Source organism: Mauremys reevesii, linkage group 7, assembly GCF_016161935.1.
Source record: "Mauremys reevesii isolate NIE-2019 linkage group 7, ASM1616193v1, whole genome shotgun sequence".
Taxonomy (NCBI): Eukaryota; Metazoa; Chordata; order Testudines; family Geoemydidae; genus Mauremys; species Mauremys reevesii.
In genome coordinates, this window is record NC_052629.1 from 93,937,551 (window position 1) to 93,962,112 (window position 24,562).

General features: G+C 57.4%; 1 protein-coding gene across 1 annotated transcript; it reads left to right on the forward strand.

Moving 5' to 3' along the window:
* The first annotated feature begins 1,116 nt into the window (after positions 1-1,116).
* MAP4K2 (mitogen-activated protein kinase kinase kinase kinase 2) lies at positions 1,117-23,396 on the forward strand. The gene is made up of 32 exons (XM_039546585.1): positions 1,117-1,309; positions 5,843-5,900; positions 6,494-6,584; positions 6,817-6,881; positions 7,471-7,526; positions 7,963-8,010; positions 8,491-8,533; positions 8,958-9,030; positions 9,506-9,637; positions 9,864-9,926; positions 10,191-10,272; positions 10,623-10,730; positions 11,641-11,719; positions 12,168-12,226; positions 12,482-12,522; positions 12,906-12,944; positions 13,411-13,441; positions 13,527-13,683; positions 14,286-14,398; positions 14,706-14,747; positions 14,928-15,012; positions 15,399-15,478; positions 15,843-15,903; positions 17,929-18,052; positions 19,072-19,130; positions 19,263-19,366; positions 19,634-19,811; positions 20,124-20,192; positions 20,279-20,365; positions 20,590-20,660; positions 20,909-20,964; positions 22,004-23,396. The coding sequence occupies exons 1-32, from the start codon at positions 1,214-1,216 to the stop codon at positions 22,089-22,091; spliced, it is 2,538 nt and encodes an 845-aa protein (XP_039402519.1). The 5' UTR covers positions 1,117-1,213; the 3' UTR covers positions 22,092-23,396.
* The last annotated feature ends 1,166 nt before the right edge of the window (positions 23,397-24,562 follow it).

Genomic DNA, 24,562 nt, shown 5'->3' on the forward strand with positions numbered 1-24,562 from the left:
GCTGGAAGGAGATGGGGCGAAGGCCTGGGGGAAGAGGTGGAATGGAGGTGGGGTGGGGTCTCGGGGGAAGGGGTGGAGTGAGGGCGGAGCAGGGGTGGGAAGAGGTGCAGCTGCTTGCTGGGGCCAGGCCCTGTTATCCCCTCAGGCTGCCCTGCACCCATGTCCCCCTGAAGCATGAGGCCCCTCAAAGCATGTCCTATGGACCGGCTGGCTCTGAAAATATAAGCCCAAACAGTGGGCCCACGTTCCTGAATATTGAGTGGAGCATGGGCACCAGGGGCCTAAATAACTTGCTGCCTATGCCTGTGTCTAGTTCTAGCCTGCAGTGGGGCTCCCTGCAGTGCCAAGGGGAGAGGGGGTTCTTGAGCCAGCCCTGGGCAGGCTTTGTGGCAGGGCACTCGGTTCAGGCTGTCACAAGTGATCAGTGATGTTTGCAGCAGAGAAGGATAATTTGGTGCTGGCCCCAGGTGGGAAAGGGGGTTGGGAGATGCCTGCTCAGCTCAGAGCGGGGATGGATTTTCCTGCCCATGTGTAGGTGGGTTATGGTGCCACAAGACTAGTGCTGGTGCGTGGCCTTGGGCTAGCCCTGTGCAAATGGGCTTCTCAGATTTGGGTACAGAACCCAGGAGTCTGGAATCCCAGCCCCTCACCCCACTAGGCCCCACTCCCCTCCCAGAGCTGGGACAGAACCCAGGAGTCCTTCCTCCCAGCCCCTCACCCCACTAGGCCCCACACCCCTCCCAGAGCTGGGACAGAACCCCGGAGTCCTGACTCCCAGCCCCTCACCCCACTAGGCCCCACTCCCCTCCCAGAGCTGGGACAGAACCCAGGAGTCCTGACTCCCAGCCCCTCCCCCCCACTAGGCCCCTCTCCCCACGCTGGCCCAAAGCCATGGGGGGTGGTGTGCTCTTTGCAGGCTCCTGTTTTGGGGGGCGGGGTCTCCAGCAGGAGCAGCGTGTGTGACCCCTTGCCCTGGCCGCTCTCCCCACCAGCATGGCTGATTTTCTCTCCCCTCTCTCTTTAGGGGATGTGACCCACCCCCTCCCCTCGCCCGTCCCATCGGCAGGGCCTGTCCCCTCCCCTGTTTGGGGGTGTGACCCCCTTCGTTCTCCCCGCCCCCAGGGGGGCAGGGCTGGCTCCGCTTCCCTCCCCGCTGGTTCCCCGGCCGGCCGGGCCGCGCCGTACCCTACTGCCCCGCGGCGCCCCGGGGACCATGAGCCTCTTGCGGGACGTCTCCCTGCTGGACCCCCGGCTCCGCTACGAGCTGATCCAGCGCATCGGGGCGGGCACCTACGGCGATGTCTACAAGGTGAGGGGGCGTCGGGCGCCCGGGCCGGAGGGGGAGCGCAGGGGGGTGTCGGGCGCCCGGGCCGGGGGTGGGGTCGCGGGGGGCGCGGGGCTCACGGGCCGGGGAGAGCGCGGGGGCTGCACGGGCCGGAGGGGAGGGGCTTGGGGCGGAGGCGCGTGCTGTGTATAGAGGGGACCCTAGGGCATGGGAGCTGGGGTGGGGGTGGGGGTATGGCAGAGAGCATAGAGGGTTTGGGGAGCTGGGGTGGGTGTGGGGGCATGGTGGGGAGCCGGGGAGAATTGGGGCATGGCAGGGAGCCAAGGGCTGTGGGGAACTGGGGTGGGGGCAGGGGGCATGGCAGAGCACAGAGGGGGTCCTGGGCCATGGGGAGCTGGAGCAGTGGTCCCATGGAGCAAAAGAGCGGGTATGTGGGGCTGGAAAGATGAGGTGGGGTGCATGGTGGCCCAGGAAGATAAGAGGGGACAATGGGGCCCGTGAAGCTGGGCTGGGGGTTGCAGGGAGCTAGGCGATTTCCTGGCCTTTGGGAGGTATGTGAGTCAATTGGTCTTGAGGACACTGGAGGGTGGGGGCTGCAGGGCAGGGGGGTGGATCTTGTGGCCTGGGGATGGGGAGTAGCCTGGGGGTTTAGGAGCTGGGATACAGTGAGATGTATGAATGGAGGAAAGGAGGGCCCAAGCAGAGGTGCTCAGGGGTGGGCATGGCCAGTCCAGGAATCAAGGGGAGACTAGGGTGGATGAAGGATCTTGGAGTATTTGGGGGGCTCCTAGGGAATTGGGGTCAGAGGATCCCTGGGAGATTCAGGGGGAGCTAGGGGATATATGGCGGCAGGGAAGCTGGGGATACATGGGGGCCGGGTTGTGTGGGGTTCTGCTAAGGGCAGGGGTGGGTACACAGGGAAATCTGGGGGTGCCTGGCAGGATTTTTGTCCTGGGCAGTAGAGCAGGATAGCAGTGGCTGGCAAGACTAGCTCGATGCATGGGGGGCATGACCCAGATGCCTGCGGTGGGGTGCCCTGGGTGGGGGCTGTCTTTGGGGCAAGTGGTGGGGGATTGCCCTGAGGGTAGATGGGGGGAGTGCACAGGGTATTCTGAGGAAGGGGCTGATGTTCAGGTGTGAGGGGTGCATGGTGTATGTGGAGGAAGGTTACAGGCATGGGGTGGGGGTGGCAAGGCGTTGTACAGGGTCAGAAACATGTGGGGGAGCCCCTTGAGGGGTCCCTGGGGCGCTGTCAGAAACTCAAACCTCTGCAACTGGCACTTCATTGCCAGACCAGGAAGGTGTGAGGGGATGGAAGGGGAGCTGCTAAGACAGGGAGGGCCCCCTCGAGAGGGGTCCAATGCATGGGGTGACCTGTCCTGGGTTGAGCAGAGGGGCCGGGAGCCAGGACTCTTGGGTTCTACCTCAGACTCTGGGAGGGGAGTGGTTCTATTCCTGCCGGTGGTGCAGGCTTAGCCCTACCTACACTTGGGGAATAGCTCCGCAACACTGAGCATTGCGAAGGATGAGCTGGCATTTGCATCAGCTAATTAGGGTTCATTCCCGAGGCTTCCTTTGCCCCCAGCACCCGAGGTACCATGGCTGTGGCTGGCCAGATCTGAACCAATTTCAGGCCATTTGGGGGGGATCTAATGCTCGCCCTTCCCAGGCACTAGGGTGGCCAGAACCCCCGTGCTGCCAGCTGTTTCTGTGCCACCATTGTGCCGACTCAAAGGTGTTGTGCAGCTGGGGTTGTGTGGGGTAGACAGGCTCTGTGCCCCTTGCCTGCTGGGCCACTCATAGCACTCCTCTTCCCCCCCAGAGCTGGGCCCACAAGGTTGGCTCTGGGGTTGAGATCTGCCAGGGTCAGGAGTGAATGAACGGGGCCAAGAGGCAGCTGTTTCATGCTCAGACTCGGAAATTGTTTTTCTTTGATGGAGGAAATGGGCACACAGAGTCCCTGGAATGGGAGCGGGGGAGAATGTGGAACCTGATACTGGGGGGAAGGAGAGGCACAGAGCCCCTGACAGGCGGGGGGCACCGGGTACTTGGCATGTGGTCACAGAGCCCCTGGCGTGAGGGAGGGGAAGCTGCAGGGAGTCCCTGCGATGGAGGGGCTGGGAGGGTGGCCCCAGGGAGCAGTGTGGGGCTGGAGGGAGGCAAGGAGCTGGGGTGGGCAATGTGCTGGGCCTACAGTCGCTGTGAAGCCTGCACCCCCTTGTGCTCTCTGGTTTTGAGAACCACAAGGGCCCAACATCTTGCTCAGCCTCCTACACAGCCTGGGCGCAGACTCCCCGCTGCGATGGAGGGGCTGGGAGGGTGGCCCCAGGGAGCAGTGTGGGGCTGGAAGGAGCAGACTCCCCCCTGCGATGCCTGCCCCAGCACAGGTTGGTGAGCCAGGCGGGAGCAGAGCTTTGAGAGAGAGATGCCCAGGCTGAGCCCACAGAGGCCAAGCGCTGGTGAGTTCATTGCACTGTGGTGCATGTGGCTGGGAGCCAGGACTCCTGGGTTCTATCCCCAGCTCTGGGAGCGGGGTGGGGTCCGGCAGTTTAGACCAATGGTTCTCAACCCAGGGTACGTGTACCCCTGGGGGTACGCTGAGGTCTTCCAGGGGGTATATCAACTCATCTAGATATTTGCCTAGATTTACAACAGGCTACATAAAAAGCATTAGCGAAGTCAGTACAAACTAAAAAATTCATACAGACAATGAATTGTTTATACTGCTCTATATACTATCCACTGAAATGTAAGTACAATATTTATATTCCAATGGATTTATTTTATAATTATATGGTAAAAATGTGAAAGTCAGCAGTTTCTCAGTAACTGTGCTGTGACACTTTTGCATTTTTAGGTCTCATTTTATAAGCAAGTAGTTTTTTGGTGAAGTGAAACTTGAGGTACACAAGAAAAATCAGACTCTTGAAAGGGGTACAGCAGGCTGGAAAGGTTGAGAGCCACTGGGTTAGATGGGGGGGAGCCAGGACTCCTGGGTTCTATTCCTGACGTTGTCACTTAACTTGGGCATGTCAGTTCCTCTCTTGGTGCCTCTGTTTCCCTTCCCATCCTGTGTCTAATTAAATTGGGAGCTCTTTGTGGCAGGAACTGGTGCTCACTGTCTGTGCAGTGCCTGGCCTGATCTCAGTCAGGGGGGCTGTGCAGGGCATAAACAGGTAGATCTTAGGGGTGTATTATACCCTACAGGTCCCTGAGATTAGGAGGCGGGTGGGGGGGTTGCTGGGAGTCAGGACACCTGGGTTCTCTCCCTGGCTGCCTGTGGGGTCTAGTGGTTTAGCGGTTGGGGTGGGACGGGGGCTGGGCGTCAGAACTCCTGGGTTCTATCCCAGCTCTGGAAGCAGGGTAGGGTCTAGTGGTTAGAGCGTTTCCCTCTTCAATGCTCTTTATAAAGCTGAAATCATTAATTCCTCTCTCCCTCCCCCACACGCCTTGGGCAGGTGCAGGGCTCAGAGCGATAGAACAAGCCGGAGACATGGGGAGGGTGAAAAGGAAATTGCTTAACGTCAGGAGATGGCGCCTGTGCAGTGGCGTGGCTTAACTTGTGTCTGTGGGCTGGGGTGGGCACCTGGCCCTGTCATGCCTGTGTCCTGGGGAGGGGGCATCAGAGCCCCCTGCCCCCACCCCAGCCCTGGGCTGCTGGCACGGGGAGTTCACATCCTGTCTGTCTGTCTGGGCATCAGCACAAGGGCGCTTTGCAACATGCCCTGCCTGCCGCAGGCCTGGGTGTTGGAGAGCTCAGCTAGGCTGGGGAGGTATCTGTCTCTCCCCACCCGCCCACCATCTGCAGCTAGGCCCCAGAATGGGGTAGAGTTGGAGGCAGGAAGTGCTGGGTGGGGCGGCGGGGGGGGATTGGCACCGGAAACCCGGAACAAGGCTGTTTTGGTGTCAGAAACCACGAGTGTGAACAGGGGAGAGACCCTGAGATTGGGAGGAGGGGGAGAATGTGTGTTGGGGGGAGGGAGGACAACAGAGGCTCCAGATCGGAGGGTGAGGTGGGTGGGGAGAGGTACCCTCTCCTCAGGGGGAAGGTGGGGTACTGGGCTGGGAGAGACGGGCCCTTGGGTTGGTTGGAGAAGAGGTGGGGCCTGGGCTGGGGGGGATCCAGAATTTTGGGGTTCAGGGAGGGGTGCAAAGTGGATCCCAGGCTCCTGAGTCTCAGGCTCAGAAATGGGGTTGGGGGGAGCTCCTTGGGGGGGTGTATCTAGACCCAGGACCATTTGGGGAGTGGGGAATCTTTCTGCACTAGGAGGCTGGGGGCAGCTCTGGGCCCTGAGAACTGAGCCTTCCAGGCACAGCAGGGTGTGTTGGGCGGAGGAGGGGGCTGGGCTGGTAATGGTGGGATACCAGCCCAGGGTGTGTGTGTGTGTGTGTGATGGCTACATCTGGGAGACAACCCTCTCGCTGCAGCCCGGAGGAGGGTGGGGGGCACTCATGTGGGAAGAGCTGGATCCGGAGCCCCTTCCCCCCACCCCCCATAGGCGCATAGACAGCTAATGCTGAGGCCCCTGCGAGTGATGGCCCCTTCCCTGTTCCTAGGCCCGGGACACCCAGACAGCAGAGCTGGCTGCCATAAAGATCGTCAAACTGGACCCAGGTAAAAATCCAAACCCTCCCCCCCCCCCCCCCGAATCACTGCTCCAGTGGTCTCCACATCACCCCCAGGACTCACCCAGAATCACTGGCCTAATGTGTCTCTAAATGACCCCTAAATTGCTCCAGTATCAGAGGGGTAGCCGTGTTAGTCTGGTTCTGTAGAAGCAGCAAAGAATCCTGTGGCACCTTATAGACTAACAGACGTTTTGCCGCATGAGCTTTCGTGGGTGAATACCCACTTCTTCAGATGCAAGAAATTGCTAAATTGCTCCAGTTTGCCCCCAAATTGGCCCTGAGACTCACCCTGGTGCACCCCCAAATTGCCCCCAGTATCACCCCCCCAGTGCTCCTCCCACCCTCATTGCAGTGCTTACCTTTGGTCCATAAGGAACAATCTGTGACACCACCACCACCCCTCCCTTAGCCTGTTTAGCCCCTGGTGCTGCCTGGGGCCGCCTGTGGGTGAATGGGGAGTACTGCAGCCAGCTTGCGGGGGTTAGCCCTTGTGGAGCTGGCTATGTCCCTGATACAGCTCCATTGGGATGATGCCCCCAGCCCCCTCCCTGACGTTCCCCCAACTCCTCTCATTCCCAGGGGATGACATCAGCTCCATCCAGCAGGAGATCACAACGCTCAGGGACTGCGGGCACCCCAACGTGGTGGCGTATTTCGGCAGCTACCTCAGGTGAGACATGCCAGGGGCGCTGTGCTGCAGAGAGCTAGGTGGGGGCGCTCTCCCTTCACAGTCAGTGCAGCTTTAGGAACAGATCACCTCAGATAACTCCATTCAACGTCCCCCCACCCCAGATTTTACATGAGTTTCCTTCACTTCCTGTGAAAAATTGGTATCAACAGCTCCACCCCAGAGACGGCTGCATCTCAGCGCTGTGCTGACATCTCCTCCCTTACTCCCTCAGGAATGACCGTCTCTGGATCTGCATGGAGTTCTGCGGAGGAGGATCCCTGCAGGAAATCTACCACAGTGAGTCCCTGCCCCGGTGTAACTAGAAGCAGGGAGGGAGGGTGGGCGGCTGGGAGTCAGGATTCCTGGGTTCTTTCCCCCAATCCTCTTCCAAGGACAGAAACCAGGACTCCTGACTCCCAGCCCCACTGCTTTAACCCACAAGGCCCCACTCTGCTCCCAGAGCTGGAGTCCTGGTTCCCATGTGCTCTGACATTGGGGGACAGAATGTTCTCTCATCAGGATGTTGTAAAAAGAGGCATCTGTTTCACTTTCTGGTCGGTTTCCCTTCCTGTTTGCAAAATGCCTCTGGTTCCCGGTCATGTGGGGGTTGGGGTGGATAGGAGGAAGTGGGGGGCAGGCGGGGGGGTGGATGGGAGGAAGTGGGGGGCAGTGTTACAACATGGAGAAGGTGATGAGGCAGAAGCTAGATGTGTTGGATTGTGTGTGGGGGATATTCGGGGGCTGTGGGAGTGGGGTAATTGGGGTGTTTGTAGCTGGGCATTGGAAGAGATTATGGGGGGTGTATTTGGGGAGTGGTTGGATTGTGGCAGGAGAATAGTGACCCCCCCCAGGTGTGTATCTGTCCACGTCTGTACATCTCTTCCAGCCACAGGCCCCCTCTCTGAGAAGCAGATTGCCTATGTGTGCAGAGAAACGCTGCAGGTGAGTAAACAGGGTGCCGAGGGTCAGATTGGAGGCTTTGAAGCCTCTGTTGGGCACCCCCCATTTGGGGGCACATAAGATTGGGGATGAGCGCCTGTCCCCAGCTCTGGGAGGGGAGTGGGAGGGTGGGCTGGGAGCCTGGACACCTGGGTTCTCTGCCTGGGGCTGTGTCTGACGGGACCTGGGCCAGGCAGGAAGTCCTTGTTTCCCGTCGATTGCCCTGCAGCTTCCTCTGTCCCTGGCGGCAGGAAGAGCTGTGTTAGTTGCAGCACAGGCACTAGCCTCGACACCATGGTGGGGGGAGCGGGTACAGGTGGCTGATGCCCCCTCCCTGAGTGGACCAGCATCCTCTCCAGGGTCTGGGAAGTCAGTCTGGGGTGTGTGTGGCAACATGCGTGGACAGGGGGGCACTCAGAAGGTCATTCCTCCCCTCCAGGGCCTGAGCCACCTACATACCAAAGGCAAGATGCACCGGGACATAAAGGTGAGACCCCCTGGACCCATCCAGCACCAGATCCCCCGCTATTCTGCCAGATCAGACCCAGGGGTTCATCCAGCCCCAGATCCTGCCCAACCCCCAGATCAGACTCATGGGCCCATCCAGCCCCAGATTCCCCCTTACCCCCCCGGATCAGGACCATGAGCCTATGCTGGGGATCACCTTTGCTTATTAATCCCCTTTTCCCAAGTTAACACCAATAGGACCCAGGCAGCTGACTCTATTCGCCACCCACACTTGGCCCTTCACTGTGGTAACATCCTGCAGCATGTTGTTCCCAGGGTTAACAAGGGTAGTGGGAGAATCCCATTGGGCTTGGGGAAGGGAAGGATCAGAGAGTGATGTTCCCCTTCCTCCTTCACCAGTCCCTTGGGTTCATCTCCGAGCAGGCTGCTTTAGCAGGGGAGGTCACTCCAGTGAAGCAGTGGTTCTTCCTGCACTGACACTTTCCCCTTTTTGGTGCAGGGAGCCAATATCCTACTCACCCTCTTTGGAGATGTGAAACTGGGTGAGTTACTTGCTCTTCCTCCTTCCCCATAGAAAACCTGGATCCCTGTGTGGGTTGGGGGAGCCCAGGGCTGGGACACCAGAGGGGTGTGTGTGTCAGGACAGAGGGGCACTGGCAGAGTTGAGGGTCAGGGAGGAAGTCCAGAGCTCGGATAGTGAGTGACTGTGGGTTAGGATTGAGGGGCTCCAATGAGGGGTGGGGAGAGCCCAGGGCTGGGATAGTAGGAAACTGTGGGTCAGAACTGAGGAGCACCAGTGGAGCTGTGTGTGCCCACCTGTCTTCCATCCATGGTGGTGACTAATGAGCCATCGTGACAGGTGCTGTACAGACCCACAATACGCATATGGGGTCCCTTCCCCGTAGTGCCCCCTAACAAGGGTTCCTGTCGTTCCCCCCCCCACTCTCCCTCCCACCCGTCTTGCAGCGGATTTCGGAGTCTCAGCTGAACTGACAGCATCAGTGGCGAAGCGGAAGTCCTTCATTGGGACCCCCTACTGGTACCTCACACCCCCACCCTCGTCCACACTACGCACCAGGGGAACATGGTGGGGGTAGTGGAGTGAACTGGCCACCCCAGCCTATCTCACCGTTCGGACACCCCATCTGGGGCTGTCTTGGAGCCTGAGGGGTGTCTGGGGGGAGGGGGGTTGGTGGGGCAGAGGGAGGCAGCATCTTGATGTTTGGAGTGAGGGATGGAGGAGGGTGTGGAGCCTGGGGGCCGTGGGGGTGCTTTGGGGTGCCCAGCAGCTGGGGAATTGGGCTGGGAGGTCGGGAATGGCTTGTGATGGGGAGGCTGGTGAACTGAGCCTGATGCCTCGGTCCCAGGGGTCGCTTGGCAGGTGGGGGGGGGGGGGCGGGTCATGGATATAGCTGGAAACCTGGGTCCCCTTGAGGGCTGGGAAGCTGGATGCCAGAGTCCCATTCGTATGGCCCGGTGTTGTCTGATTGGTCTGTGGCCCCTCTCCCATCTAGGATGGCCCCTGAGGTGGCCGCAGTGGAGAAGAAGGGCGGCTACAACCAGCTGTGTGACATCTGGGCCATCGGCATAACGGCCATTGAGCTGGCTGAGCTGCAGCCCCCGCTCTTCGATCTTCACCCCATGAGGTAAGAGGCCAAAGAGCGGAGTGCCCCCTTGGCATGGGGGAGGTGGTGACGTGAGTACAATGAGGGGGAGGAGAATCGGGTCGAGCTGCTGGAGGCAGAGTTGGATGCAAGGGAAGATCTGGGATCGAGCCCCCCTCCTGGCTCTGTCCGTCTCCCTCCCAACCATCCACATGCTGGTTCTGTCTATCTGGTTCCCCTGCCCTCTGATCTCTCTCTCTCTCTGCAGGGCCCTGATGCTCATGTCCAAGAGCAGCTTCCAACCCCCTAAACTGAAAGACAAAGCTCATTGGTGAGTGTTGCTGCCGGCCTCTCCCAGCAGCAGCCACTGCAGGGAGCAGGGCAGGAGCTGGCTGTTGGGGAGCTCCCAACTACTCCAGCCCCAGCCTCTCCCAGCAGGGGGTGCTGTAGGGAGTGGGACAGGAATGCTGGGGTTGGAGGGTGAGGATTCTATTTTAAAAGTGACGGAGAATTTGGGGGGCTTGGCAGGGCTGGGGGGGTCTCCTGAGGGACCTAGGGGAATTTAATGATTCTCCCTATCTTCCCCCGCCCCCAGGTCCCCAGAATTCCACCACTTCCTCAAACTGGCCCTGACAAAGAACCCCAAAAAGCGACCCACAGCGGAAAAGCTGTTACAGGTGAACCGGCTGAAGGGGGTGGTGGCTGAGCAGGGAGGTAACTGGAGTGAGGAGTGTGGGAGCCACTGGGGGTGGTGTGGGAGAAGCTGGGGAGACTGCACTGGAGTGTGGGGCAGGGTGTGTGTCAGGGAAATATGTGTTCAGTGTGGCAGGGCTGGGACGTGGTGAGTGGGGGGCAGGTGGGGGCAGTGCAGGGTGTAGGCATCGGGGTGGGGGAGATGGGGGCAGTGTGTGGTCTGGGGAGGGTTTGGGGGTGGCGAAATGGGGCATGCTGCGTTGGACAGTGGGGGGCTGTCTGGGGGGGACCATTTGTCTCCCAGTTTCAGCACCATGACCCCTGTTCCCCACAGCACCTGTTCACCAGCCAGCCCCTTGCCCGCACCCTGGCCATCGAGCTACTCGACAAGGTCAACAGCCCTGACCTGGCTGCCCCGTCCCTGGACGATGGAGATTTTGAGGTACCTGCCCTGGGGGAGACTCCAGGCCCGCCCATTATGCCCCTGCCCCCTGCAGACTCCCTGGGCACTGACCCACCACCCCACAGTCAGCTCAGCTTAGTCGCTAGGCCCAGTTACCATGACAAACGGCCAGTGGCGGGGGCAGCCTGGCTCCGATGACTACCCTGTCCCCAGGGGCGGCTCCACGCCCCAGCACGCCAAGCGTGTGCTTGGGGCAGCATGCCGCGGGGGGCGCTCTGCCGGTCGCCGGGAGGGTGGCAGGGAGGCAGCCTTCGGCGGCGTGCCTGCGGAGGGTCCGCTGGTCCTGCGGCTTCGGTGGAGCCGCGGGACCAGCAGACCCTCCGCAGGCATGCCTGCGGGAGGTGCACTGAAGCCGCGGGACCAGCGACCGGCAGAGCGCCCCCCACAGCATGCCGCCGTGCTTGGGGGCGGCAAAATGTCTAGAGCCACCCCTGCCTGTCCCGGTGCCCAGCTCCCCACCACTGAAGCTGAAGCCTGTTGCCTCAAGATGATGGGGGGTGCTGTTTGTGTTGATAGAAATGGCCCTGTCTTGGAGTGGATTTGACCAGCAACCGGGCAGTCCTGTACACCATGCACTCCCAGTGATGCTGCCCCGCTCTGGGGATGCATAGGACTGTGTGTGTTCGGTTTCTGGGGGCTGCCGAGCTGACACTTACCCCGACCAGCCCCCTCCACCGTTACAATCCAGCCCCACACCACGAAACCAGCTGAACCCAGTTCTGTGAACTGGCTGGGAAGAGGGGCCACGGTGAAGTGGGAGAGTTGGGGACTTGAAATGGACTATAAGTAACTGTTCCCCATCTCCCTGCCCCCTCCCCCATCCTGTCTGTATGTGTGCCTCCCAAATCTCCTTGCCCCCTTTCTTCCCCTCCCCCCCATTTCCTGTAAGGTTTACGACATCTTCCCAGACAAAATCCATTCCCGTGGGGCACATGGCCAGGCAGAACGGACTCTCTCTGAAATCCAGTGTAAGTCACCCCTGCTGCCCCTAGACTGGTGCACCCAGATCCAGGCACCCTAGCACAGCCACCACTCTCCCTTGCATGCTGTTTATTCAGGGATCCATCACATGGTGCTGAGATGCAGCTGCCTCTGGGGTGGCGTGTGGGGGCAGTTGAACAGTCATACAGCAAGGCTGCACAACAGCTTAGGGAAGAGAAGATGAATCCTGAATCCAACTGGAATGACAGGCAAAAATAATGGAATCTCCCAGAGCTGGGATTTGGCCTGGATGCCTGGGTTCACAGGATCTTCAAAAAGCAGGAGTGGTTAGCAGCAGGGCTGTTTGCCTCACCCCTGAATTACAGCTGATGCCTCCTGCTAGTCCTAGCTGCTCTGGAGCCGGGTGTGGGGGGAGGAGGGGGAATGGAGTGTCGCAATCAGCAAATGAACCAATTTGTATAATTTGATTTTCAGTTAATCAAGTTAAATTTGGGCCCCCACTGAGAAAAGAAACGGAACCATATTGTGGTCTGGTGAGTGGAAACACCATTAATTCTTTGCCTCTCCCAGCAGGGGGTGCTGTAGGGAGCAGGGCAGGAGCTCTGGCTGTGGGGGGAGCTCCCAGCTACTGCAGCCCTGGTCTCTCCCAGCAGGGGGCACTGTGAGGAGCAGGGCAGTAGCTGGCTGTGTGGGGAGCTCCCAGCTACTCCAACCCCAGACTTGCCCAGCAGGGGACGTTATGGGGAGCAGGTAACTCTATATGGGTAACAAGTCTTGTCCTTCCCCAGAGGGAAGAGGAGGATGATTGGACGTTGCTAGGAGCTGAAGAGTAAGTATCTTTCCGGGAGAGGTGTGGGGGAACCAAGGGAGTCTTGGGTTCAAAGTCCAGCCTCCCCTGTCCTGCCTGGAAGTGTCACATCATGATGTGGGGTATGGGGAACTGAGGAGCGCCTCCTACTGGATAATCTGGGAGCAGGGGGGTTGATGGCTCCAAGTGCGGGTAAATAGGCACTTTAGTCAGCTCTAAGGATGGGGATGGCTGTGATCCTGGGCTTCCAGTGTTGAGCACTGGGCTGTAGTGGGTTACAGCAAGGGAGGTTGGGAGCCTGGACTCCTGGGTTCTATCCCACCCCTGGGAGGGGAGTGGGGTCTAGTGGGTTGAGGGGCAGGTAATGTGTGGCCCGTATCCCTACCCCCTCTCCTTGTCTTTAGGAGTCTCCTGCAGTCTGTGGAGGAGGCGTTGGAGGAAAGGTAAAGCTGAGACTCAGGGTGGAGTTGGGGCAGGCAAGGGGTGTGTGTGTGTGCGGGGGGGGTCCCTTCACCTCCCACCAATCTGTAGAGATAGGGTAAATGGGGGGGGCAGTAATGCAGAGCCCCTGCCCCCACACAGTGAGTTTCACAAGCATCCTTGCCACTCCCCCTCATGGAGACGCGCCTGGTGCGTGTGTGGCGGGGATTGACACATGGGCTGTTTTTGGGGACAGGGGCAGTGGTGTGAACTCTGCTGACCCTGCTTTCTGCAGCTGCTTTGTATTTCCCTCTCCTCAATCCCGGGTCTGGAACGTGGCGGGGATGAATGTCGGAGACCCCTGATGTCACCTTGGAGACTCCCCAGAGCAGGGAGTTCCCCCACCCCAGGGCCCCCACTTTAGCTCACATAAAGGGCTGCCCTCTCCGAGCCCCACCCCTGATCCTTCTCTCTGTCTTTCCCTTACAGGAGTTTGACCATTCGCCCAGCGTCTGGACGGGTAAGTTCTTCTACACACATCTCTCCAGGCAGCTGCCTGCCCTGGCACAAGTCCCCTCTCATTCTGTGACTGTCTCTCTGCCCAGGTCCCCACCCCAGAGGATCAGCCTGTGGACCCTCACTGCATCCCTGAGAACGAGACGGGAACAATCAAGAGAGCGTCACTATGGGACCTGATGAATTGGGAGCTGGGGGGCACGGAGCCTGGGGGTGGCTCAGGGACCATGAGACAGGCCCCAGCAGGTACCGGGGTTTGACACAAGATGGGGGGACTGGCTGGCTTAGAGGGGCAGGGAATGGGATACGGGGCCTTTCCCTCTAGGGGATGCCAGCTCCAGGGTGGGGGATTGGCTGGCTCTTGGGTTGGGAGTGGGACACAGGGCCTTTCCTCTCTAGGGGGTGTCAGCTGCGTTCAGGCCCCAGGTCTGTAGTGAATGAAAGTGAGATGAGTTGGCTGGATCTCAGCCCATTGGTCCCTAGCAGGATGGGGCCTCCCATCACACTGACCTCCTTACTGGCAGAGAGGCCAGGGGCTGAACAGGCTACTGGGGATTCTGCCTCCCTCACACCATGACCCTAGATCGGCGGGCAGAGTGATGGGGGACTGGGGGAGGGGGGCCAGTGTGTGTGTGACACTCCGTGGAGGTGCCCAGAGGATCCCCTGCCATGAAGGTTGCAGGGGATAACAAGGCCGTTTAAGCACCACAGTCTAACCCAGGCAAGGAGTAGGGATCTCCAGAGGGGCTGAGAACTGTGAATGGAGGGGGCCCCTGGGTGGATGGGTGGGGCTGCCAGGGCAGAGCTGTCTCTGATTGGCGGGTGCTGTGTGTGTCCCCCACCTCCAGGCAGCCCAGAGTCAGGTGACGTCCAACCCCCCCTGCACACTGGCTCCCCAGAGCCTGGAGCCTCTCTGCTTTCCACCGAATGGGCCACCATGAAGAGGAGGGAGGAGACAGAGGTAGGTGCGAACCACTGGGGGAGCAGGCCTGGGTAGAAAAGGGGGGGTAAGAGATTATGGGGAGGCCTGGCGGTCATGGTGCATAGGCAACAACGCAGCAGGACTCCTGGGTTCTCTCTTTTGCTCTGGGAGAGGAGTGGGATGTAGTGGTTAGAGCAGGGGGCTGGGAGTTAGGACTCCTGGGTTCCAGCTTGATGTCTGGGTGTTGGCTGGTGCCCCAGTGCTCTTGTTGCCTCTCAGATGGGATGGGCAGCTCGGCATACTTCTTTTGGTGGTGTGGTGTTGATTGGCTTTCTCTCTCTTTCAGAGATCCAGCTGCCATGGGCTGCCCCCCACCCCCAAGGTCCATGTAAGTGCCATTCCTCAGCATTTCCGTGCAGGGAGCGCTGCCTGTTGGGGTTGCTCTTGGCTACTCCAGGCCTGGTCTCTCCCAGGAGGGGGTGCTGTAGGGAACGGGGCGGGAGTGCTGGCAATGTGGGGAGCTCCCGGCTACTCAGGCCCAGCCTCTCCTCTGGTCTCTCCTTCACAGATGGGTGCTTGCTTTTCCAAAGTCTTTAATGGCTGCCCTCTAAAGATCAACTCAGCTGTGACGTGGATCCACCCAGAGACACGAGGTAGGGCCCCCGGCTGCCTCTGACACAGCTCTCTGCCCCCCCTAATGTCTGTATTAACCCCATCTCTCCCCAGCTGCTCCATTCGGGGCTGTGGGGAGAACGCTGATTCTCCTCCCACATTCAATTCACCGATGCACTGGTTCAGTTTCACCCTATGCCCTCCTGTTTCCCACCACCCTTGCCGCACCCTCCAGCCTTTGTCATAGCTGAGCCGATCTGGGGACTTGATTTCTCCCCCTCCAGCCCCTGGGTACCAGCTCTGAGCTCCCAGCTGTTGGGCTGAAGAGGGGCATGTGGGTAGGAGGGGAGCAGGCACACTGCTGGCTTCTAAGTGAGTGCTGGGAATCCGGCTCCGCCAAACCTAACTCTGGCTGGCCTTGTTTCAGATCAGTACCTGGTGGTAGGGGCTGAGGAGGGGATTTACACACTCAACCTGCATGAACTCCATGAGGACACCATGGAGAAGGTGAGATGCCAGGAGACAGAGGTACAGCTTAATGCTCTGGGAGCTCCTGACCTTTCCCAGAGAGGGGACACTGTAGGGAGCGGGACAGGAGCACTGGCTGTGGGGGGAGCTCCAGGCTACGCCAGCCCTGATCTCTCCCAGCAAGGGGCGATGTGGGGAGTGAGGCAGAAGCGCAGGCTGTGGGAGGAGCTCCTGGGTACGACAGCCCTGGTCTCTCCCAGCAAGCCCTGCTGTGGGGAGCAGTTAGTAATTAACTAACTAAATGATGGGCAATATGGGCAGAGATAATGGCAGTGCTGCGTGGAGTTTCCCGATTAAGTTGACTGAAGAGCTAACCGGTGAGGTGTCTGTCTGTCCCCCTCAGCTCCTGCCCCACAGGTGCTTCTGGCTGTACTGTATGAACAACGTGCTGCTCTCCTTAGCAGGTGAGTGAGTAGGAGCGGCACCGGATCTGGGCTTCCTCCCAGTCTGGAAACTGTAGATTCCTTTGGCTACAGCTACTGTGAGATGCACAGAATGTCATATAAGTTATCAAGGGGCATCAGCCGGGAGGTGGAAGGGGCTGAGGCAATCCAGGCTGGGATGGCAGTGGATCTAATTTACCTCAATTTCAGTAAGGCATTTGATATGGTTCCACATGGGGAATTATTAGCTAAATTGGAAAAGATGGGGATTAACATGAAAATTGAAAGGTGGATAAGGAACTGGTTAAAGGGGAGACTACAATGGGCTGTACTGAAAGGTGAACTGTCAGGTTGGAAGGAGGTTACTAGTGGAGTTCCTCAGGGACTGGTTTGGGGACCAATCTTATTTAATCTTTTTATTATTGACCTTGGCACAAAAGGTGGGAATGTGCTAATAAAGTTTGCGGATGACAGGAAGCTGGGAGGTATTGCCAATACAGAGAGGGACTGGGATATCCTACAGGAAGATCTGGATGATCTTGTAAACCGGAGTAATAGAAATGGGATGAAATTTAATAGTGAAAAGTGCAAGGTCATGCATTTAGGGATTAATAACAAGAATTTTGTTATAAACTGGGGATGCATCACTTGGAAATAACAGAGGAGAAGGACCTCAGAGTACTGGTTGATCACAGGATGACTATGAGCCGCCAATGTGATGTGGCTGTGAAAAAAGCTAATGCAGTCTTGGGATGCATCAGGCGAGGTATTTCCAGTAGAGATAAGGAGTGTTAGTACCGTTATACAAGCCACTGGGGAGACCTCATCTGGAATCTTGTGTGCCGTTCTGGTCTCCCATATTTAAGAAGGATGAATTCAAACTGGAACAGGTGCAGAGAAGGGCTACTAGGATGATCCGAGGAATGGAAAACCTACCTTATGAAAGGAGACTCAAAGAGCTTGGCTTGTTTAGCCTAACCAAAAGAAGGCTGGGGGGAGATATGATTGCTCTCTATAAATATATCAGAGGGATAAATACCAGGGAGGGAGAGGAATTATTTAAGCTCAGTACCAATGTGGACACAAGAACAAATGGATATAAACTGGCCATCAGGAAGTTTAGACTTGAAATTAGACGAAGATTTCTAACCATCAGAGGAGTGAAGTTCTGGAATATCCTTCCAAGGGGAGCAGTGGAGGCAAAAGACATATCTGGCTTCAAGACTAAGCTTAATAAGTTTATGGAAGGGATGATATGATGGGATAGCCTAATTTTGGCAATTAATTGATCTTTGACTATTAGCAGTAAATATGCCCAGTGGCCTGTGATGGGACACTAGATAGGGTGGGATCTGAGTTACTACAGAGAATTCTTTCCTGGGTGTGTGTCTGGTGAGTCTTGCCCACATGCTCAGGGTTTAGCTGATTGCCATATCTGGGGTCGGGAAGGAATTTTCCTCCAGGGCAGATTGGCAGAGGCTCTGGGGGGTTTTCGCCTTCCTCTGCAGCATGGGGCACGGGGCACTTGCTGGAGGATTCTCTGCACCTTGAAGTCTTTAAACCATGATTTGAGGACTTCAGTAGCTCAGACATAGGTTAGGGGTTTGATACAGGAGTGGGTGGGTGAGATTCTATGGCCTGCGTTGTGCAGGAGGTCAGACTAAAAGATCATAATGGTCCCTTCTGACCTTAAAGTCTATGAGTCTATGAGAACGGCTGGTCAGGATTGAGGGGCACCAGTAGGGTTGGGTGTGGAACCCAGGCCAGTATGTCCAGGGCTGTGGCTGGGGGTGAGGGGCAGGGCTGGGTGTGGAGCCCAGGCTGGAATGGCCAGCAGCCATGGGTGAGGTGCACTGGCAGGGCTGGGTGTGGATCTCAGGCTGGAATGACCAGCAGCTGTGGGTGGGGGTGAGGGGCACTGGCAGGGCTGGGATGGCTAGGGCTGTGGGTGGGGGTGAGGGGCACCAGCAGATCTAGGTGCAGTTTCCCGAGGATAGCACATTAGGATCCACCATCCCAGTATCCAATGCAGCTCTCTCTCTGCAGGGAAATCCTCCCAGATCTCCTCTCACAACCTCCTGGGCCTCTTTGAGCAGCGGAGGCAGCTGCAGAAGCGGCAGGTCCCCCTCTCCATTGCCACCAACCGGCTGACTGAGCGCATCATCCCCAGGTGCTGTGCCTGGTTCTGCATCTGAAACTCCACCGAGCCGGGAGGGAGTGAGAATCAATCCCCAGATGGGGCCGGGTGTCCTCATAGCCCTGTAATTGGCCACTTCAGGCTGTGTCTCCCTCATGTTCCCTTAGGGCCCAGTATCCCCTTGGATTAGATCAATGGACCCCTCTTCCTCACTGCCACCCTGGGTCCATCCAGACTAGTATCCCCCATCTCATGCCTGCCATCCTGAAACAGACCAATGGGCCCATCTAACCTGGTCTCCTGTCTTCATTTGCAGCATCTGCTGGATGCCTCATTTTCCAATGCTACCTTGAGTGGGGGAAGTTCCTTCCTGACATCCCTGTTTGTAGTCAAGCCTTGAAACCTGACCTTCATGCAGTGTACAATTAGCCTGTGGTACACTCTGCCACTGGCTGGCACTGAGGCAAAGAGCGTAGTGAGTTTCCCAGAGGGACAGGTGCTCAGTGGAGAATGAGAACAACCAGATTTAGACTAGCTCATGGTAATGAATTTGGAAGGGAGCTCAATCCTTCTGCTTGAAGGTTTAAGAAGATCCCTGTTAGGGATTAGGATGAGACCTTCGTGAGGGCAGATTATCCCAATTGGCCTGATGTGAGGCTTCCTCTGAAGCCATTGTCAGGGACGGGACAGTGGGGTAGAGGGCCCCTGTCTGATCCAGTTTGGTGGCTCTTGACTAGAGTCTAGAATAACCGTCAGTCTTACCATGATGGGTGCATGGATACATCTCACAATCCTAACAGCAGCCACAATCTTCTCTCTGAAAACTCCTCCATCCTTCCTTCAACCCTCCTCCAGTTCTTTGCTTCTCCACTATTTTGTAGCGGAGAGTTCTGTGGGTTAACTGGCTGACAGTTCTCCCCTCAGGGTAACTGGGTGGATTTGCATCATGCCTGGCTGTAGAATCTCCTCTCCACTCAGCCTCTCATCCTGCCCCCTTTTGTCCTCTGGTGGCAGCTCATTCCTTCCTTCTGTTCTGTTCCTCCTCCCTGCAGGAAGTTTGCGCTCTCCTCCAAGATAGCGGATACCAAGGGCTGCCTCAAGTGCCGAGTGGGTGAGTGTGATCCTGTGATCGCCGGGGTGCCTCCTGTGGGCCGGATCGCAATCTACCTGGGGACAGGGGAGCCCCTCAGCTGATTGCTCTCCCCCTGGGGGAACCCATTCACCTGCCTTGGTTGCCTTTCAGTTCGGAACCCCTATTCCGGCAACACCTTCTTGTGCGCCGCTCTTCCCTCGAGCCTGGTGCTGTTGCAGTGGTACGAGCCCTTGCAGAAGTTCATGCTGCTGAAGGTAGGTCCAGGGTGTGGGGGGAAAATGGGGTGCTGGAGCCACTGGTGAACCCAAGAGTCTCATTGACTCTGACGTAGGCCTGCATGGAGCTAAAATCTGCAGGGCACTGCTCTGGAGGGATGCTTGCAACACTTGCCCTAGATTGGATGCTGCTCTGGTGGGGAAAACTTGCCAGGTCCCTTTCACTGACGGCACTGCCCTAGGGAAGCTCGCCGCATGGGAGAACCCATCGCTGCTGAGATCTCAACCTCCTCTTCCTCACACCAGCACTTTCCTGCAGTCCTGCCCATGCCCCTGAGCCTGTTTGAACTGCTTGTGGTGGAGACGGAAGAGTACCCCCAGGTGTGTGTGCGTGTCGTGGACCGAAACCGGCCGGGCCAGGAGCTGGAGTTTAACGTCCTCTCGCTCAGCACCAACTCCAGCCTCAGCACCGAGCCCTCTGCAGGTAAGAGACGCCCAAGTGGGGAATGGGACATGGGGCCTTTCCCCTCCAGGGGATATCAGCACACATGGGCCCCAGGGTGGCGGGGGGATGAATGGCTGGCTTTGGGGAGGCAGGGAATGGGACTCAGAGCCTTTCCCCTCCAGGGGGTGACAACTTCGATCTGGCCCCAGGGTGGGGAATGGAACTCAGGGCCTTTCCCCTTTGGAGGAATTGGTGGGCTCCAAGGGGAGGGAATGGGGTCCGAGGCCTTTCTCCATGAGAGGGCACCAGCTCCCTTAGGGTCTCAGTGTGTCTCTCCGGCTGTCATTGCAGATGTGGCCTCCAGTGTGGCCTGCCACGTGACTCAGATGGACAGAGACACAGTCCTCGTTTGCTTTGAGCGTAAGTCCCTCTCCCAGCAGGGCCCTCTCATTGGCTCAGCCTTGGCCACAGCTGGTGCTGACTGCCTCACTCTTTCTCCCCTGCAGACTATGTAAGGACAGTGAACCTGTATGGGGCCCCCAAGAGAGCCCTGGCCCCAGAGCTGACCTTCAACTTCCCCATTGAGACAATTGGTGAGTGGGGGGAGGTCTCTTGAGGAAAGGACTGCCACTGGCCTGCTCATCTCCTGGCCCACACTCCTGCCTGGCCTGGTGACCTCAGGAGCAGTCCAGCCTTCCGTTCCAGCACCCTCCTCCCTGCCCTGGTAGCAGTGTCCTCCATCTGCCAGCTTCCCCAAGGTGGGGGTTGTCCATACCACCCGCTGCTCACCCCCTTCTTTCTGTCCCTCCCACCACAGTGTGCCTTCAAGACAGCGTGCTGGCCTTCTGGAAACATGGCATGCAGGGCCGCAGCCTGGAGGGCAACGAGGTGAGTGCAGGTCAGGGCTTGGGTGGACGTGTCTCCCTATCTTCCCCAAAGAGGGGAATCAGACTCTGCAGGGGGGATTAACTTGGAGATGCATGGAGTTGGCATTGCTCCTGATGGAGACCACATGGTATAGGATCTGTCCCCTTCTCTCCCACCACCCTGGTTTGGGAGGGACATGGAGATGCACTGACCCAGCAAGGAGCTGGGCCAGGAGAACTGTGTGCTGATCTGACCCTTCTCCTTGACAGGTGACCCAAGAAATCACAGATAAATCCAGGGTGTTCCAGGTGCTGGGGGCCAACAGGTGAGGCCGCAAAGTGAGGATGTGGTCAGGGCGGGTTGCAGCAGGGACTGCACCACCAACAGAGAATTCTTGTTCTGCTCTCTCCACTCTCTGATCAAGTGGTGTGGCTGCCTGCTCTGGCTGACTACCCCTGTCTGGCTGTGCCATTGGTAGGAACTTGTTGCCGGGCTGCAAGGCTGGGACAGTAGGAAAATTATCTGGGGACTGGGAGACCAGGAGCTGTGAACTTCTTTTCCTTCCTCTTGCATGGGCTGGGTCATTTCAGTAGCCGGTCACCACCCTGATTCTCTATTGTGTCCATCCTGTGCCCTGTTCCTGCTGGATGTTACATGACGGGGTGGATTTGTAGGCCTGTTTTGAGGATGCATGGCGCTGTGTCAGGGTTTGGGCTGCATTCTGGAGTAGCTGGAGGTTGCGTGGTGGATGTGCCACATTGGGGGATGGGTTTGTATGGCTGGGTTAAGGTGGGCATTGCATGGCTGGGATGAAGTTATTTTATTCTATATTGAATCTTATTCTGTGCTTACCACTGCAGAATCAGAGCACCTGCCAGTAGCGCATTAGGCATAGTGGTGGTGGTTCTCTCATCGTTTTGCCAGGGGAGAAGCATGTGCAGGGAGTGGAACATGCTTGGTTTGGTTGGGCTTTATATAATAAAATGCTGCTATGTTTATATTATAAATGGTGAGGTCAGAGAAATGTGCCCAGCACTTGAACCAAGAGTGGATTTTGCATGGTTGGGTTGGAGAGGCTGGTTTTGCATGGTGGTCAGGGTTGTGGGGCTGGAGCTGCATGGTGGGTTTGGTTTTGTATGGTGGGTGGGTTGCATTCATGGCTGTGGGACTGTGATGGGGTCTGGGTTAGGCGGTGGGGTACAATCATGGCTGGGGCTGGCTTTGCTGAGTTGCATTTCTTGCTTGGGTGTGGCACCTCTCAAATCAGGTCTGGGTTACCAATCCTCCTGTTCTGCTCAAAACGTGCTCTGACCATTTGTCTCTCCACATGCACTCATTGCTCTTGCCTCTACCCCTCCTCCCAGAGATATCATCCTGGAGAGCACGCCCACAGAGAATCCCTTGGCTCACAGCAACCTCTACATCCTAACGGGACACGAGAGCAGCTACTGAGCGTGTGGAACTGCCTTTCCAATATCCCGTGTGGATGGGGAAATCCTGCTGTGATGTTTAAACTGCTGATAGCTGAGAAGCTCAGTGGAGGCGCACAAGTAGTGGGAGCCTCGGGGAACTATGAGCGGGGCCTGTCTTCTGTTGCGGGAATCCATGTCAGATGAGTTCTACGCTATAAACTCTACAGTCCACTTGTCCTATTGTCCAAAGTCTTCCTGAGATACCCCTGCTTTTCAGGAACGTATGGAGAGATTCCCTCTCCCCTTTTAGGGCCAGCGTCTCCTGAGACCCTTGTCTGCAATAATTGACTACAGCCAGTCCAAAGACACCTCCGCAGTCTGTCTTGACAGATAACTGTGCCTGCGGAATGCTTTCTCCCCCCATTCCCAACCCTAAGAAGATGTCTTCTGGAGACATAGGGTGTGAAAGTGTCCTCTTCCTTCAGCTTCAACATGAAGACAATCAGTTTTCCAGTGGGTGCATTGTGTTCCCTATGTAGCACTTAAGGTCCAGAAATCTGGCACATGCCTTCAGCTGCAAAAGGAGTGGGAAAGCAATTCTGTGTCTCATCATTCAAGTTGTGAGCAACAAGCAATGCCTGAGGTGGGACAAACCTATTGAATTTAATCAGTGGCCGGGATACCTGTTTGACTATATTGGTAATGGTTGGGCCGATTGCTTAGCTTGATGGGTTTTGATGGGGGAATGAGTGGGATGGCTAGTTGAGCATCCAGATTGGCTGGTTTGAGCAGCTGGCTGGTGGCTTGGTGGCAGAGAGAGCTTGAGTGCTTGCTGGTTGGGTGTGGTGATTATTAGGATGGGTTTGGTTGATGGGGCAGGTACAGTGGCTAGGTGAGGGACTTGGTTACTGAGCAGGCCAATTGTTTGGTAGAGTGGGTGGCTGATTGGTGTAAAGAGGTTTGAGTGTGTCTGCTATGGAGGGGCTGGGTGCATGGCTGGCATGACTGCTATTTTGAGTGTGAAAAGATGGGTGGGTGGATGACTGCTTTGAAATGAAGCAGAGTGCTTCATACTGGGAGGCAGTATGTTGCATTGGCTGGCTGCTAGGATGCCTTGTTCTTTTGCTACCTTGGAAACCAGTGCCAACCCCAAATGCCAATGTGACAGAGACCAGGATCCTGGGGCCAATGGCTCTACTAACTCAGGCAGTGGAAGCTTCCCTTTCCGTTTTGCTAATTTCTCTGTGTTTTTTAACTGAAAGCTGGAATTTATGGATAAAAGAAACCAAACTTGAAAAAAATATGCTATTTAAAAGATAAAGAGACATTGATATTAAACCTTTCATTTGCTTGGTGTTAATTGGGTGAGTCACTCCAAAGGGAGAGCCACTGGGGCCTCTTTGCCTTTTCAGCTCCACTGCTATTCTAGCTTTCCTCCCTAATCTTTAATACTGTCACTCCTCTTGGTAAGGGCTGGTCCTAAGTCCTGCCTGAAACCTCCTCCTACCCTCTGTGAGAATTGGGGATGGGGGCACAGAGCTCCACCCAATATTACTGGGACCTGGGCAGGGCTAAGGAAAACACCAGAACTGATGTTTGTTTTGGGGCTGGGACTATGCTCTCCTTGCAAGTGAAAAGCAGCCCCACAGCAGGAAGTGGCTGGAGACAGAGGAGTTTTGTGGAGGAGAAATAGCTGCTGAGCAGGGAGCCAGAAAGGAGCAGAGGGCACTAGATCAGCCCCTAGCCTACTGCTCAGTGACTCCTATGCCCTGGCTGCAGCGGGGGGGGCAAGGACTCCCGTGAGTGCCCCCGGGGCCTATTACCGTGGTACTTATCTTGGCTCCTAACCTGCTCCTCCGAAGGCCCTGCGGGGGGGGGGGGGTGATCGAGCCTGAGCATGCTCAGTAGTGACTGCAAGGTGTGGCCCCCATCCACGCCCCCCCTTGGTGCGTGCGGGGAGTTAACACTCCCCCCAGCCGGGCAGCCTTCCCCTGGCCTAGCTCCCATGAGCCTCATGGGCTCCCAGCAGCGTGAAAGACGGTGGTTCCTATGAGCCCCTAGCAGTGGGGGGAGGGGTCTCTACCCCTACTCCCAACACTGACTGGGGCTTAGGTCACCACTCAGCACCCTGCCTCGCTCCTGCCCTGTCACTCACCAATCAGAGAAGGAACGCCCCGTTAGTTGATAGGCCCCAGTCCCCCTCATGACCGCCCGCGCTGCGTATTACCCAATGAGAGCGACCCTCCGCATTAACGTCACTGCCAACCACCCCCGCACAGTACGGGGTCTTCCAACGACCTTTCCAAAATCTCTAAGGCGCACTGCGCGTGTGGCAAGACCACCCTCCCCAACCAATCCCGATGCGGCTCGCCACCCCGAGTGCCCGCCCTCCGTCTCTTCATCCAGTACCAACACGGGCACTCAACTAGACTCCCGCCCACCGTGCCATACAGCTAGTACCGCGCCTTACGTTCCCAGTCAACCAATCATAACTTGTCTTTCCCCAGTGCT